General features: G+C 37.7%; 1 protein-coding gene across 1 annotated transcript in view; it reads left to right on the forward strand.

Annotated features, from left to right (window-relative positions):
* LOC107103230 (guanine nucleotide-binding protein G(s) subunit alpha-like) overlaps positions 1-15,661 on the forward strand; it is a 40,033-nt gene extending 24,372 nt beyond the window's left edge. Inside the window, exons 6-12 of the mRNA XM_015402809.1 lie at positions 8,886-8,940; positions 11,895-11,968; positions 12,154-12,212; positions 12,426-12,546; positions 12,848-12,978; positions 13,226-13,293; positions 14,879-15,661. Coding sequence (XP_015258295.1) covers positions 8,886-8,940; positions 11,895-11,968; positions 12,154-12,212; positions 12,426-12,546; positions 12,848-12,978; positions 13,226-13,293; positions 14,879-15,025 — 655 coding nt within the window. The 3' untranslated portion in view covers positions 15,026-15,661. The remainder of the gene's footprint in view (positions 1-8,885; positions 8,941-11,894; positions 11,969-12,153; positions 12,213-12,425; positions 12,547-12,847; positions 12,979-13,225; positions 13,294-14,878) is intronic.
* The last annotated feature ends 541 nt before the right edge of the window (positions 15,662-16,202 follow it).

A 16,202-nucleotide genomic window follows, 5' to 3' on the forward strand; every position in this document is an offset into this window, starting at 1 on the left:
CTCTCCTCTCCTCTCCTCTCCTCTCCTCTCCTCTCCTCATGGATCAGATGCTAGGCTGGGTGGCCAGACCGGAAGTGCTCCCCTCCCCCCTCCGTGTGCTTATGTAAACGGAGAAGCAGAGAAAAAGAGAGGGAAGAGCTATTTTTAACCCAGGCAGGCTGCAGAAGGAGAAAGAATGAGCGAGTGTGTTAGGAGGGAGACAACTTCAGCATTATTGATGAAGGTTGTTAGCATTAAATGGAAATGTCAACCCTGAATCAGCACCGGACAAAGTCGTCCCCCACCCTCCAATTTCTTTTGTTTTTGTTTTTTATTTCAAAAAAGGTGAATTACAACGCTCAGTTCACGCTATAATAAAAAAATGAAAAAAAGGAAGGAGAAGTTGAATGGGTTGTCATGCCTTTTCTTCTCTGTGATGAAGGGGAAGTCACTGAAGCTTCCCTGGCTGCTGGCTGCCTTTTTGCTCAGTCATCCTCCTGTGTGATGTTGTTGTATTTGTTCTTTTCTAGGGACGCATGTTGTTGTGAGGATGGTGTTGCCCTTGATTTCACGAGGATGTGTTCAGTTCACTTGCTGTCACTGTAGGCAGTTCACATCCAAGGTCCAAAGAGCGTGACAAGACTGAGGCATGTGTTTGTTTTAACCCAGAAACAAGGCCCGCTTGGTAGACGTTCTCTGTTAATATACAGCACCCAAAAAGTCTTTGTACTGAATAACTTCATCCACATTTTCTTTGTATGACGAGGATTGATTTATTTTATCGTTAGACAACAGTAAGACTGGGAAATCTTATTTCTATCAGTAATGCCTTAAAAAAAATGGTAATTGGGATTTTATAAATGGGAGTATTCCTCATCAAGCAAAAATTAAGAAAAAAACATTTTTTTGTTTTTTTTTTTGCTTGTAAGAATAAGAATCATGATGTTTCACCTCATGTGCATGATTTGCAGGTTGCCACATTCAGTTGACTTGAGAGAGTGCCAGACGTGCTTACCTCTGCTTCCAGTCAAACCTGACTGCACGTCTCTTTTGTGCGATGTCATCAATCTTTCTCATCCATTTCTGTCGAGATCTTTTGTAGCCGAATTTCCGAGCTGCTTGTTTTAAATTAGAAAGGGGGGGATTTGTTGTTGGAGTGAGACACAAACAAAAGAAGTATATGCTAGAACATTAAGAGGGGGCCTGGAGGAGCTTATGAAAAGCAAGCGCATCATGAGATACTGCTGACCAGCCACAGACGGAGATATATTTGTAAAAGGCAGACAAAGCTGCATAAAATAATGCATCGTACTTACCTGACGGGTTTTAAAAATAAAATGAAGATCAGTGATTTTTTTCTTTACCTTAGACAAATTGTCTAATCACACTTTTGGCAACATCATCTTGCTCTTATCTTTGGAGGTAGTGCTCTGCAGCTTGGAAGAAGCAAATATGCAACGCATTGCGAAAGTATTCAGACCCCATTTTTATGTATGCATGTATTCTGTTGGGATTATATGTGAAAGGCTGTCAAAAAGTAGAACATAATCATGAATCGAAAAGAAATTTTGGATTTTTCGAATACTTATACAAATGAAAGTGTGTTAGTTTGTAATGACTGACCGTACTCTGCTACTCTGAAATAAAATCCAAAGTTATCAGTTAATATATTATTAATATAAATGCAGGTGATCTATGAAGGCCTCAGAGCTTTAGTAAAGAAATAACCTCATAAAGAAAATGAAACATGGCAAAGGATCTGTAAAAATAAAGCTGTAAATGAGTAAAATACTAAGTTTTGTACAAAAACATCTGACAACTGTTATAACTGATAACTGTGGCCATCCGTTTAAATGGCTGGGAAAGGATATGCAAGCAAATAACACATCACCCTGAGGAAGATATATGGTGGCGGCAGCAGCATGCTGCGGGGATGTTTCCCTTCAACGGGAAGATTAAACCTGGTCCAAGTTGATAGTATCACAATACTCCAATAAAGTGAGTTAAATCAAAGCAGCACTAGTCTGGTGTCAGAATGACCCATTCAAAGCCCTGACCTGAATCCCATGGAGGGGGTAGGATAAAGCTAGAACGCTTTCTGTTCACCTGTGCTTTGTCTAGTCTGACAAAGTTAGTGATTTTTAACAAGAAAAATTAGCAAAAGATTCAGTTTCTGGAGTTGTGGCTGTAATTATAGTGAAAAACAATTTTATAATCTATTGATTACATTAAAGGCTTTAGCAGCAAACATTTCCACTATATGCTTATGTTTCCTTCTCACAAATATGAACCACTTTGTGTTGATCAATCTCTCACACAGTCCCAGTTAAATATTTTGAAATTTAAAATGCATACATCATTTTTACATACATAATTGTTTTTATTGGCTCATGCTCTAAACATGGAAGTGAAAGGGTAGGAGAAATAAAATCCTGCAGGATTTTTTTTTTTTACCATGAGGGGACCAGTTTGTGCAGACAGATGTGTTTATTAAACACTATGCAAAGAGTCCCTTTTGACACTCATTTTAAGTGCATACTGTAAATGTGCATGAGATGACCCAACATTTGCCCTAATGCATTTCTTTTTGTTGACACTAAATTGAATTTGTTTTCTAGTTGTTAAAAATAAATGATTCTAAAATAATTCTAAAGGTTTTAAGGTTCGCAGTCTGAATAAAAAAGGCAAAAGAACAAACAAGAATACAATTTAGATAAATTAATATGATCTTTCTATTAACCAAAAGCATTAGCATAAATAAGACAGACAGTAAAATATTAAGTAATGAGACTTCTTATTTTTTATTTATCGTTGTTTTTAAAAGGGACTATTTCTGATCAGGAAAAATCTTGTAAAGGCTTTTGATAAAAAAAACTTTGTAGTTATAAACTTTTTAGAAAGTGACTTTCTTGTATTTAGCTTATAATCTCTCCACAGGCAGACAGCTAAAACCCCCAATATTTCTGTCTTAATTAAGGTTTTTAAATATCGTTTATTCCGGTTAATAAATATAGAAAAGGATGAATTCTTCTTAGGTTTAGAGAACAGTAGAGCGCTACGTCTGCCGCAGCTTTTTGTCACGGTGTTGAATTTTCCTCCTCCTCTCCGTCCTGTCCTCCCTGCTGTTTGCTGCATGTGGCCGTGTTCCTGCAGGACGGAAAATGGACAGGATTGTGTGACTTGTGTGGATGGGGCCGTAGGGAGGCACGTTGAAATTAGCTCTGTGTAACTGTACGTAGCTCAGGTGCTTTTGGAAGATGTTCAGGTGAAGCAGACGTGGAGCAGAAGGAGAGGGAAATGTGGAGACGTTTGAGGCGAACACATTTGGACAGAAACTTTAAGCTGTAGTTTCTGTCGTGGTTCTCTTATCAAAGTTTATTTCCTCCAGGTTTTTTTTTTTTTTCTCAGCTTTTAGATGTAAATCTTGCTTTTTTTATTTGCTTATATGTTCGTTTTGCAAAAAAAAAAAATATCCGTTTCTGTCCCCGACTTCTGCATTTTCTTTTTCCTACTTTTAATCTTTTTTTTTTTTTTCCAAACTTTATCTTTAATTACTCTTTTCTCTTGTGTCTGTTTTTGTGTTGCACATTTGTATTTCCCTCATGCTACATGTCTGATTTCCATTTTTTCCCCCATCTTTGTTCCTCTCCGCTCTTCTTAATTTTCAGCTATATATTAAATGTTTTTGTTGTTTTTCTTTCCCCTTCATACATCTTGATCTCGTTTTTTCTATTTTGTGTCCCAGCTTTCTCTCTAACCCCCTCCATTCCAGACATGTCTCTCTCTGTATCTCTTTGTTTCCCTCCTTATTTCCTCCCTTCTTTCTCCGTGTTCTTTCTTCTGCTCCTCTCCCTCTCTTGTAGTGTGGTCGTTTTCCTACTTTTCCTCCTTCTTTCTGTCTCTATCTCTTCTCCCTCTCTTGTCTCTCTCCAGCTGCACAGGATTTGGAGCCGTTTTCTATTTTTAGAGCCTGTGGTTCTGTCACCATGACAACCAAGCTGGAGGCCAGGGCGCCAGGGAGCTATTTTTGGAGCAGCGCTGTAATGTCAGACACAGCCTTCTCTCTCCTTTCTTTCCTCGTCTTTCTCCAACTCTCCCTCTCACAGCATACAGCGTGTGTTTGTGTTAGAGAGAGAATAGGAGTCGGCTGGTGAAGCCCTCGGTTGCGACGCCTGGCAGGTCGAGGCGTTAATGTACAAAGAGGGTGTAAAGCCCCCAGAATTCATCCTTTCAGTGGGCCGTAGTCTTTTCTCTGCACTCCTTAAGGAAGTCCCGGGACCGGACTTCTCTTTTGCAAATGTGCATATATTTTCTTAAGCACACAGAGTTGAAGAATATCGCTTTTAGTTTTCCATAAGTCAGACTGTATTTGACTTTTTAAGGAAACTTGATTAATTAATGCATTACTAGTGTTCAAACTTTTAATAGCAAATAGCATAGTAAAAAAAAGATTACATTTAACAGCTTACAATGAAATGACCTCGTTAAATAGTTGTTAATTTATTAGCATTTTAAAGTTTTAGTTTTACAAAGGAAAAAGCATTATTGTTTATCTAAGAGATTTATTATCTTTCCTTTTTAATTTTCCCTGCGATTCTCATTTGATATATTAAATTTAAAGAAAACTATTTTTAGCTTCTTTTTTTTTAAAGATATGAACACATTCAATTTTGTTGGATTCAAAACATCTGATCTTATGTTTTATTTAATTTGGTTCACAGTGAACAAACATGTAAACATCAAACCATTAAAGAAACCACAAGACAGAGATAAATGCAGACAAACTCGGCTCATTCTAGTTAAAGTGAATAAAGACGAACGCAAAGCTTTTGTTTTTACAAGGAAATTCTGCAAATATTTAGGCGATGACTTGTTAAAGTTGCAAAAATCAAGAATATGTCAGTAGTTTGGCGGCAGATGTTAAAAAGGAAGCTTTTTAGGAACGCTGTCCTACTGCTAACCTGCTAGTGTGTGAGTCCGCCTGTTTCTCACACAGCCGAACCGAGCAGCAGCTCTGATCCGGGGCAACGTTTTCCAGATGTTCTGCGTTTGTCTCGCACTGAATCATGCCCTCTAAAACGTCTCATAAAGTAACATTAAAATCAGTTTTAAAAAGGGAATATTTATATATTTTCTTTTAGGATTTTTCTTTAAATAATTAATCAGACCAGCTTGGCCTTGCAAGTTATTTGATTTAAAATTGAGATTTTCTTTGTGTAAATTTAGAAAAACATTTTTTTCAAACTTTTGTATGAAATCTACAAGCTGGCCTACAAATCTAATGGTCCTGATCTTTCAGTAATCCTGAGTCTTAAATGTTCTGCTTTAGGGTTAAATGCATTGTGGAACCGTTATCAGCTGCTGGTGCTCCTCAGCACGTAAAGATCTCATGATTTTAGCCAAATGTGGAAGTAAAAAAAAAAAAAAGAAAAACAGAACTTGAAAATGCAGAGTGGATACAATCACATGTCGCTGGAAATATTTTCAGTGTGCCTTCCTAGTTACCGTCTTTTAAGAGAGAGTTTAAAATGAAAGGGAAAATACTAGAGAGACAATTTCCTTTTTTTTCTTGGAATTATTCAAACCTTTTTTTTTTTTGCTTCTATTTTTATGACTGTAGCAAAAACACAGTGTCCCAATAAAGAAAAAGGTCACATGGAACATTTAAAAATAGGTGAGTCCTTTTAAAATTAAACTTTCTATCAAACCATCCCTTTACAGCTGTTTAACCTTTAAATAAGGAACAAAATGATACAAAAAAAAACAGACGTTATCTTTTCTTGTAAATACTGAGCTATTTTCACTCTGCAGACGAGTGTCCTGTGTGTATTTCCATGGTTTAAGTCAGCCTGTCTGCTACCCCAGAATAACCCTGGCAGGTTATACATAACACCGCAGACCTCTCTGTTACTGGGGCAGCCACTTTTATTCAGTTCAACTTACTAGACACGGTTATTATTGGCACTTCTCCTATTAATAGGCAGAACTGCTAAAAACTGAGCGGTGTGTTTGTGCTAGGCGTGCCGTCGCCTCAGACCAGAGCCGCGTATAAACATGAGTTTGGCAAGGGAAGCCATGTTAACTCTGTCATGATTAGAGCTGCAGCTTTCAGGTTCTGTCACATCCAGCTTATTTATGTAGCTGGGAGCTCTGTAGGGGACTGTTCGGGGAAGGCCAAGTTAGATGATTGCGGAGGATTAGGCAGTGGATGTGAGGCGGCCTGGCTCCAAACGGTTCTCCACTTCTGTTCTGCGGGAACAGCTGAGCCTCTTATTTCAGCAAAAAGCCGATGGTACCTGACTGGTTGCTTGATAAGCAGCTTCTGTGCATGTTTCATACAGAGAAATGCACATTTGTTCTGCCTTTGCAGACTCTCTGTCATCCGAGTCATGACAACTACAGCAGGCTTAAATCTTAGGACTAGACCAGACTGTTAGTTTTTTCAAATGTTTCTACACTGATCTAGCAATCTTTATCAACTCTGGAGGCTAACAGTTGAGCAACCTGGAGTGCTCTGACGAGGTTAGGACTCTTTTTGTTAAAAAACAGCAGCTCCCAAACTCCTAGTTGCTCAACAGTGAGATTCCAGAATTGACAAAGACTCCTGGATTGTTGTTGAATCTATTCAGAAAAACTAAGCAAAAGTCTGGTTGCCTTCTTTGAGCCTGTTGTTGTATCTCCATTCGCCCTCTTACTGAACTCTCCTTCCCTTCGTTGGTCCAGTAAGCCGTCCAGTACTTCAGCTTCCACATTCCCACCCCCTCCCTCTCTGCCTGGTGGGTTACCTGCAGCTCTAATGTCACATTTCACCCCTGACTGCCACATTCCTTCTTTTCCCAGTGGGAGCTTACATGCCTGTTCTCCAGGAGGCGGCTACATTCAGGGGGAAAATCACCAAATTTGCCTGTTTTGGTTTTTGTTTTACAAAAGAAAAATCAATATTTCATCCTGACATTTTTTTTATTGGCAATTCTTGCTTTTTTCTATTTGTTTCTGGTGAGTAACTTTTTACTACAGAAACTTTTTTCAAATAATTTATATTCTACACATTAATACAATTTTGGTCAGTCTGCCTTTTTTGAAGTTTTGTTTATTTTTTTAAATGTAAAAGACAAAAAAAAGTATCTAAAAAATATTTGAATTATCTAGGGAGCACCACAAACTTAAACTAAATCTTACTGAACAGCACAGTGTTGAATTTGAATCTTAGTTTTTGTTGCACAGCGCCCTGATTTAGCTGCTGGCACTGAACTCTGGTTTTCTGTATTACCTGCAGTTTCTGTTTTTTGTTTTTTTCTTTTTTCCAAATTTCTAATTCTTTTTTTAAACTACTTAAATGTGCAAAAACAGAATTAAAAAAAATGTATTTTGTCAACTATTCAATGTAACAAACTTCAACTGTGAAATAATAAAATACAGGATAACACCCTTATTTGTGCGTTAGAATTGTCAGACTTGATAAATTCAAAATACATTTAAAAAAATATATATTGCTGTTTAAACAGGTTCTTAATGTTTATTTCCAAAAGAATTTCAACTGGAGATGCACTGTTCGGGGTTTTTTGTCAGCATAGATTTTGAACTTAACAATTCCTTTTTTTTATGACAATAAAACACAAAAGAAAAAAAGATTTTTTTGAGCTTAAAGACTAAAAATTCTAAGAGTTTTCACCTTTGATACCTTAAATAGGCAAGTAAAATCACAAATACAGTTGTTTATTCTTTGAGGCCTGAAGTTGTCCAAATGATTTTATCTTTTGGTTTTGTTTTTAGTTCATATCACTGCTGTGCCTTTTTTTGTCATCCATTATTATGTGTCTCTTAAGCCTCTTTCCTAAGATCCCGGTTTGTTCAGACCGGTTTATCAAATTTGATGTTTAAACTTGGAAATGAAATTAGTCGCTCGTGTGCTGAATTATACCCTCTGTGGAAAAAATGTTAAATGGTCTTGAAGATGAAGTGTGGCATTACACAGTTCGGTAGCATACCTCTCTATGTAAACTCAAGACGTCTTGCTAATTTATACCCATAAACACGTCTGACAGCCATTGTACTTCAAATCTATTTTCCCAACTTTCGACTTTATTTACTTTATTTCTTTTATAGATTGTGTAACTAGGCAGTTCTTGAGATAAAGATTTTTTTTAACCTTAGATATGTGATAAGTATGTAGTCTTTGCTGCAGACTCTCGTGTTGATTGATTCTCTTCGCTGGGATTTCTTAGTTTTTTTTTGTAGAAGAGGGAGTTATTGCCACAGTAGTTTAAAGATTTCCTCTCAGTGTATCTGAACTGACCTCAGTGTTTCCTCACTCCCTCATCAGCCCTGACTCGATGGAGCAAACACCTCAAAGCAGCTGACTCTGATTCGGTCATCCTGAAAGCATGAGAGCGCCTCGCACACCTTGAAAAGCAGCTGCACTATCACTCAGTGCAGCAAAACAATTAACATGCCTATGGGTGGGCAGTCTGGAAAGCTGAACGCACTGTGGGCCTGCATACCCACCCACGCACATACACATAGCCAAATCCACACACACCGATCCACACTCCTCCTCCTGTACTCCTGTACTACTACAGCAGCTCCATTGACGAGGCTCTTCTGGTCTGACAGAGCAAACGGCTGCTGGTGACTCAGACTGGCTGCCTCTGATCTCACAGCGACTTCAAACACAACGCCCCCTTGTGGTTGTTCAGTCCCAGCCGCTCCGGCCCTCCTCATGCTTTCACTATTGACTGTACACAGACTTTGTATGTTGCTAGTCTGGACTGCTCACACATTGGCAGGACATGCGGGGAATTGTAATCATAAAAACAGTCCCGACTGCCTTCATTGGTGTGTAGGTTTGTAGCAAAGCTCAGTTCTGAACATTTTCTTTTTTTTTTTTTTTTATCTTCTGTTTGCAGCTTCTTAGACCGGATTGATGTGGTGAGGCAGAATGACTACACACCCACTGATCAGGTAACAGAAAACCAGATTGACATAATCAATTATACACTTAATTCAAAGAAATCCCTTACAAAAGTTATCTAAATAAAATAAAAACTTCCCCTTATTGATCACACCTTTGTTTATTGCTCATTTTGGTGAGAATGCATGTTTTTTTGTTCCTCCCTGCAGATATCTTTTGGTTTTTCCTTTTTTGTCGCACTTAAATTTTCCTGATCATTAAACAAATCTTGATATCTAACAGGACAACCTGAGAAATATTAAATTAATTGATTAAGTTTATTAAAGGAGAAGTTAATCTAAGACAACCTGATCATATAAGAAAATCATTAATGAAATGTTATTAACTGCATTTTTTATTTCACTTTCTCATGTCACACCCAGACCTGTTCACTTGCAGACGAGAAATAAAGTTTTTGCCATCTTTGAGCTACTTATTATTCACAAATGAGGAAAACATCAACCTTTCAGGGTGTGATCAGATTACAAAGAATTACTCCAATAATTCACTGTCAGCCCATTCAGTTTGTCTCAAAAGAACCCAGGGAGAACTATAATTCAACAATAAAAATAATAACTGGGCTCAAATGGCATCCATTAGGTTGCAATGGTGACATCCTGAACAAAGAAAAGGTAAAATAAAAACAACCTAAAAAGCACTCAGTATACCTGGGTAAATATTATGTGTAATACTGAGAAAAAGTGGACTTTTTTGCACGGTGTGAATCCTACTACATTAGGTATAAAACTATTACCCCGTTTACATTACCCTTTTGAAACTGTACCAAAAACGGTCTGAGCACGGTAACCGAGATATGAGTGTAAATGGAACGCAACTGAACTGGACCGTGCCAGACATCACCTAACCGCGCTAAATCTATTACTAGTTCAGCTATTAGGGCTCGGCACGGTTCAGTTGTGGCTCGGTTCTCTAGTAACAAAGAGCGCATGAGCAGACCGCGTCATTTCCTGTTTACAGTCAGCTGACTCATTTTGCGGGTTTTCCAGCGTGTCGAGCTCTGCAATTTACAGATCTCTTCACCTGTTCACAACATGAACTTCTTCTCAGCCTATTAACAGTAAGTGGCATCAAAAGAGGGGGGTGCGACCTGGGATGATGCCGAGACCGAGGCTTTCATTGAAATTTGGGCGGAGGACGCTATCCAGCACTTAAGTTCCTGAATGTTAAGGTCCCCATTTTTGTTGGCGTAATCCCCACCTTGAGAGCTGTAGTATCGTGGATCGCCGATAGGAGCCGAGGAACCATGCTAGCTTAATGTGTAAACGGTTGTAAGGAACCGAGCTCTGCATGTTTAACTGATCCAAACCCGGCACAGCTCTGTTTCCGAGGGTTAGTGTAAATGGGTCATAACACAGCAGTTCAGAAAAAGACAGTCGTACCAAATCTGATCTTGGGAGTATGATGGCTTTAAGTCTGGACTTAATTCAGACTTAAAGCTAAACATCATTTGCCACCGATTATGTTTAAATTTAGGGGGCAGTTAGTATTTTATATAGGGTCGGTTTTTGTGTGGATAAATTATTTAAGAAATAGCTTCTGCATATGCTTGTTTCTTTCATTTCTTTAAATTAAATGAAACATTCATGTGTGGCTAAAAAGCTCGGACAGTAGGAATGTATAACAGGACAGGGTTTCCAGTGTCGTATATAGCTCAGTTACATGAAAAACACTGCAGTAAACTTTAACCCAGATGAAGTTCTACCAGTGGTTTAGTGCAGTAAAAACATTTATATACAAATGTACCCATTTATCAGTGAGGGTGGAGTGTCTTCCTCTTAAACAACACCCTTATGACTGTGAGGGGTTCCCTGAGCCCCTTTCATTGAGGGACTTTCAGCCTATAACTAGGATTCTGGAACCCTTCAGCATGTTTTTATATCAGTTCTACCCAATTAATTCCACAATTAGACCATTAAAAGAACTTGGTCTGGGGGTAGCACAGATTATTCCAGGGTCACTGACAGGAGTGTAAATCACACCCATCTTGGCGAGTCGATTCAGTATTGATTTCCTGACCCAACCATTCGATTATTTTTGATACTCAAGAATACACTACGATACGATACGACTTGATTGTTCTTTGTTTTTTTGTTTTTTTTACCTTACTGGCTAGACACTATTTCAATGTCAAAATAAATAAATGAAAGCTGTATTATCATTATGCATTTTATTTGAGAAACAACAGCAAATAACAGAAGCAGCAAAGTTGTTCCAGGAGCAAATAGATAAAAAGATGAAACTATGAATCGATACTCTTGCGGACGTGTCGATGCATCGGATCGCCGCTTATTATTTAGACCCCTAGTCACTGAGGGTGGGGTGGAAGAAGATTGTTACAATGGGAACAGCAGAAAAGGCTGTGATTCAGGTTTGATATGTTCTTTTGATCTTTTTTGTCACAGAAAGTGACAAAAAATCAAAATAAACAGTTTGACATAGTTTGATTTCAAAGTAGTTTGTTATCACTGTCCTTCCAGCTAGCTGGACCTCGCTGGTGGGAACCACTGAAATCAGATATACAGTTGGGATGAAAAAAAAAATGAAAATAATTATTTAAAAGGTAAATCAGTTGAACAGAAACAGAACAGAAACTTTTAGTTCACTATTTCATTTTTTTTAACCCAGACTTGAATCAGAATCCATTGTCCTATTAATTATGTTTTATCAAATTTTATTTTTCCCCTTTTCTATTATCATTTTAACCTTTATTCGCATAGGATATAATAACAAAAATGTATAAACTTAAGATTTAAAAATGAAAAACCATCCATTGATGCTTTTCAATACAAATCCTTGAGTTGAATAAAGCCACACAGCTTTAGGCTAATTTTTTGTTCAAAATGGAAAAGGAAACGTTGGAAAAGCATGTTTTCCTCCAGATCTGAAGATACAAGAGTAGGTTTTCTGTTTGCGCTTCACTCATTTCCACTTCCTTCTCTTTCAGGACCTCTTGAGATGCAGAGTTCTGACATCTGGGATCTTTGAAACCAAGTTTCAAATCGACAAAGTTAATTTTCAGTAAGCAACAGACCAAACTCCTCACAAATGAATGTGAAAGTCACAATAAATTACTCAAGTGTATTTTAAGTTGTTGTCAAAATCCATTTCCTTGTGTTTTATTTTCATTATAAAAGTTGTCAGAATAAATTTTTTTTCCTGTACTTTTAGCATTAAATTAATTGTTAACTGTCTTTGTGTCCCAGTATGTTTGACGTTGGCGGTCAGAGGGATGAACGGCGAAAATGGATCCAATGTTTTAACGGTTTGATGACACTTTTAATACTTTAAGTAGAAGAAAAATGGATTATAAAAAAAAAGTAATTTTCCATTTGTAATAAATTGTGTTTTACAGTTTGAATGTATGCAAGTACTTATATCTGTGTTTCTGCCACAAATTTGTCTTGGAAATCATAGTTGGGGAAAGAAAAAAAAACAACCCTATTTTGATGAAGCCATGTTTATGTGTGTGTTTCAGATGTGACGGCCATTATCTTTGTGGTGGCGAGCAGCAGCTACAACATGGTGATCAGAGAAGACAATCAGACCAACAGACTACAGGAAGCTCTCAACCTGTTTAAAAACATTTGGAACAACAGGTCCAGCAGTTTATTTTTTAGCTTTTTTTACACCATTGATTACCAACGGTGGGGTCGAATATGTTGGTTGTTGGTGCTGTTTCTCTGGTTAATATTTTTTATTTTTAGTTATTTTTGTATTCCGACCAATACTTTGGGACTTTTGAGATGTTTCTGATATTATTCTATGGGTCAGAAGCCCAAAAAAATTTGCAAATCTCTTTCCCCAAGTCCAACCAGAGATTTTGTCAAAGCAATTAGATATTAGTTTATTATTTCTATAAAAATATCTAACGCCTGAATTTGTAACTTCACTCCCCAGGTGGTTACGGACCATCTCTGTTATCCTTTTCCTGAACAAACAGGACCTTCTAGCTGAGAAAGTTTTGGCAGGAAAGTCTAAAATTGAGGAGTACTTCCCAGAATTTGCACGCTACACTACGCCTGACGATGGTAAGTTCCACTGAGGTGAAGCTGAACTGATATTTTATGTAAAACTTCAGATTGTTGAATTTCTCCAGGGGACGAGTAAAACATTTGCTAAGCTCTGATCGAATGATATTCTACCTGGAAATGTAAATAAATATATAAAAGTCTAATTTTATTGCTTTAATAAAATCTTAACAACCAAAGCTATTAATCAATTGAATGTATGGGCTGTCGTTGTGTGAAAAGGTGACCAGATATCCTTCTTTTACAGCAATACCAGAACAGGGGGAGGATCCCAGAGTGACCAGAGCAAAGTACTTCATACGGGATGAGTTTTTGGTCGGTACAAAAGCTGTTTTTCCCTCAAATTATTATTATTTTTTCATTTTCAACGACCAATTACTAATACGGTAAAGAACATGTATAATAAATTGTATGTTTATTGTTCTAATATAAAAAAGGTTCCCGTATACAAAGAATCCCATTTTATCCCCATTAAATTTAAAAGTTCTTAATTACTTATTGCAGAGGTCTCAGATTAGTGGAACTGCTGGATAATCCCGACCGAACCTGATTTAAAACATTTATAAATTCCCGCATGTTGTCCGACGACAGTGTCTAACTTCAATTGCGCTGCTTCTCCTGTTAATATGGTAAAGCCTTCCGGAGCTTCCCGGGACCAGGCTACACGTGATACAAATTAGCCAATGAGCTGCTGTCAGTCTGGATCACTGCGGCGAGCCACTTTTAGACACAGCAATTAACCTTTGGCAAGCCGGGCAATGAGATAAAGAAAGCATAGAAAGAAAGTGTGGACTGCTGGAAGATGCGCGGTGAGCTAGTGTAAAAAAAGTGAAATGGCGTGCGCAAAGATGACCCTGCACATTTTGAGTATGTTTGGCTCAACCTACTGCTGTGAAGCAGGATTCTCCACCATGACCAGAATCAACAATAAATATCGATCCAGGCACAAAATGAGCACGTTGATTATGTGGTTGAGAATGGCTTTGTCTCCATTCAAACCCAGGTTTAAAGCCTTGCAGGGCGGCGTAAAGCCCACTGCTCTCATTAAGCCATAAAATAGAAAAAATAACTAACGGTCAGTTCAGGTGTTTTATGAAATATGTGAATCAGGAAATTGTCTATACACCAAACTGAACGATTGTTGTTCTCTACTTCAAAAACAATTAAGATTTTAAAATGGGAAAATTTTCTTTTTTTTATTTATTTAAAAATTCAATGTATAACATGGATGCATAAAAAAACTCATTTTATTTCAGTGTTAAATGCTGTTTAAACTAACGTATTATAATTAAAAATGTCTCCAGACCTTTACTGGTTGATGATTTTATTTATCCGCTGATTTTTAATTGGTTACCCCTGACTTACTGTATTTAAAAAACAGATTGAATCAAGAGATGAGTGAAAATAACTTTGATCTTTATGTTGAACGTTTTTATTTTTCAACTGTTCATATGAAGGCCATGCGTATATTGAGTTTTTTTGCAGATTCCCACTTAACGCATACTCCATTTCATTAAGGCTTTTATACCACTTTAGTGAACTATTTTCCATTTTAAATATAGATACATACTACAATACTTTCTACTTATATGCTATACCTTATAAAAATAGGATAAAACAAATTATAAAAATAGGATAAAACAAATTAAAATAAGCTAATATCTCATAATTCTGTAAGCAACAATTATTTTACATGAAATCAAATAAAAAAAAACCTGCTGTCCTTTTTTCAGATAATATAAAATAAAACAAAAATGGTAATTATAGAGAAACAGATTTATATGTTCTTCTTAAGTGATTTAAATAGTTATATTTTGATTTCCCACAAAAAGAGCTGCATAAACTGTTTATGTGGTAAACTGAGCATAGCTAACCTGTTGTCTCGTCCCTGTTTCTTCAGAGGATCAGCACAGCCAGCGGGGACGGACGACATTACTGCTACCCGCATTTCACCTGCGCCGTCGACACGGAAAACATCCGGCGCGTCTTCAGTGACTGTCGGGACATCATACAGAGGATGCACCTGCGGCAGTACGAGCTCTTGTGATGCGCGGCTTCATCAGGTCCACCGTACTTAACCCAACAACCACCCTCCTCACCACGAACCAGTTAGCCCGTCGCCTCTTCACTCTGACAGAATTCACCTAACATCCAATCAGTTTGAACTCTCCTCCACTTGATTCTTCTGGTAATACAAACTCCTTAACCTCGGAAAAACTGAGAAGACTTTATCATGAGTGGTCAGCTTGGACTGCACTCCCTCAGTCTGGATGTTTTCTCTCATTTATACGACCACCTGCTCACAGGTACACATGCACTACAGATTGTGACATTCTGACTGTTGAAAAACCGCCTAATCATTGCCCCCTCCAGTCTCCTGCACCAACAGTTAGCAGGGAGGGGGGGATCTGTTCACACACTCTGAGATGCAGGAGTTTATTCACCGCGTGCTGAAGAGAAGAGATGGACCCGGATGGTGGAAACAGAGGAGCAACTGTCAGCTGTTTTTTTTTTTTTTTTCCTTTTCTCTCGCTGTGCCCCGGAATGGACGCACTAATTGATTAATGGCTGCTTGGGGACATGAGCGAGACTCTGAGATGAAGTCTCATGATCTGCTCTTCAAGAAACCAATCAAGATAACACAGACGGAAAACAAGAAAACAAAGAAAACAAAAAAAAAAAACATACAAGAATCATGCTTACCAGTGAACTTAATGCAGTGCAAAAAAATAAAATAAAAAATCCAAGCTATATATATAGATATTTATATATGTGTGTATATAAATATGTATATATATATATATAAATATATATAAATACATATAAATATTATATATTCCTGTAATAACACAATTGGAGTTTTAAGTTTTTGTTAGTTTTTACCCCATGTTGTTTGTCTGTGTACACAGTGTGTGAGATCTGCCTTTGTGCACCATTTAACCCCTGCACCACACACACACACTCATACACACAGACCGTACTCTACATCCCTGACCCTATTTTACCCCTGCTGCTATCTGACGACTATTTAACGTGAAAAATAAAGAAAAGGTTTGACTTACCGGAGATAAACAGCAACAGGAAAGCATGAAGATCCAGATTTGCAGAGACTGGTTGCAACATTTACTACCTGGGAGCGAACACACACACCCACCACACAGAAACATGCTCTGGCTCCTCTCCTCTCCTCTCCTCTCCTCTCCTCTCCTCTCCTCTCCTCTCCT

This window comes from Cyprinodon variegatus, unplaced genomic scaffold (assembly GCF_000732505.1).
Source record: "Cyprinodon variegatus isolate N-32 unplaced genomic scaffold, C_variegatus-1.0 Scaffold34, whole genome shotgun sequence".
NCBI classification, from domain to species: domain Eukaryota; kingdom Metazoa; phylum Chordata; class Actinopteri; order Cyprinodontiformes; family Cyprinodontidae; genus Cyprinodon; species Cyprinodon variegatus.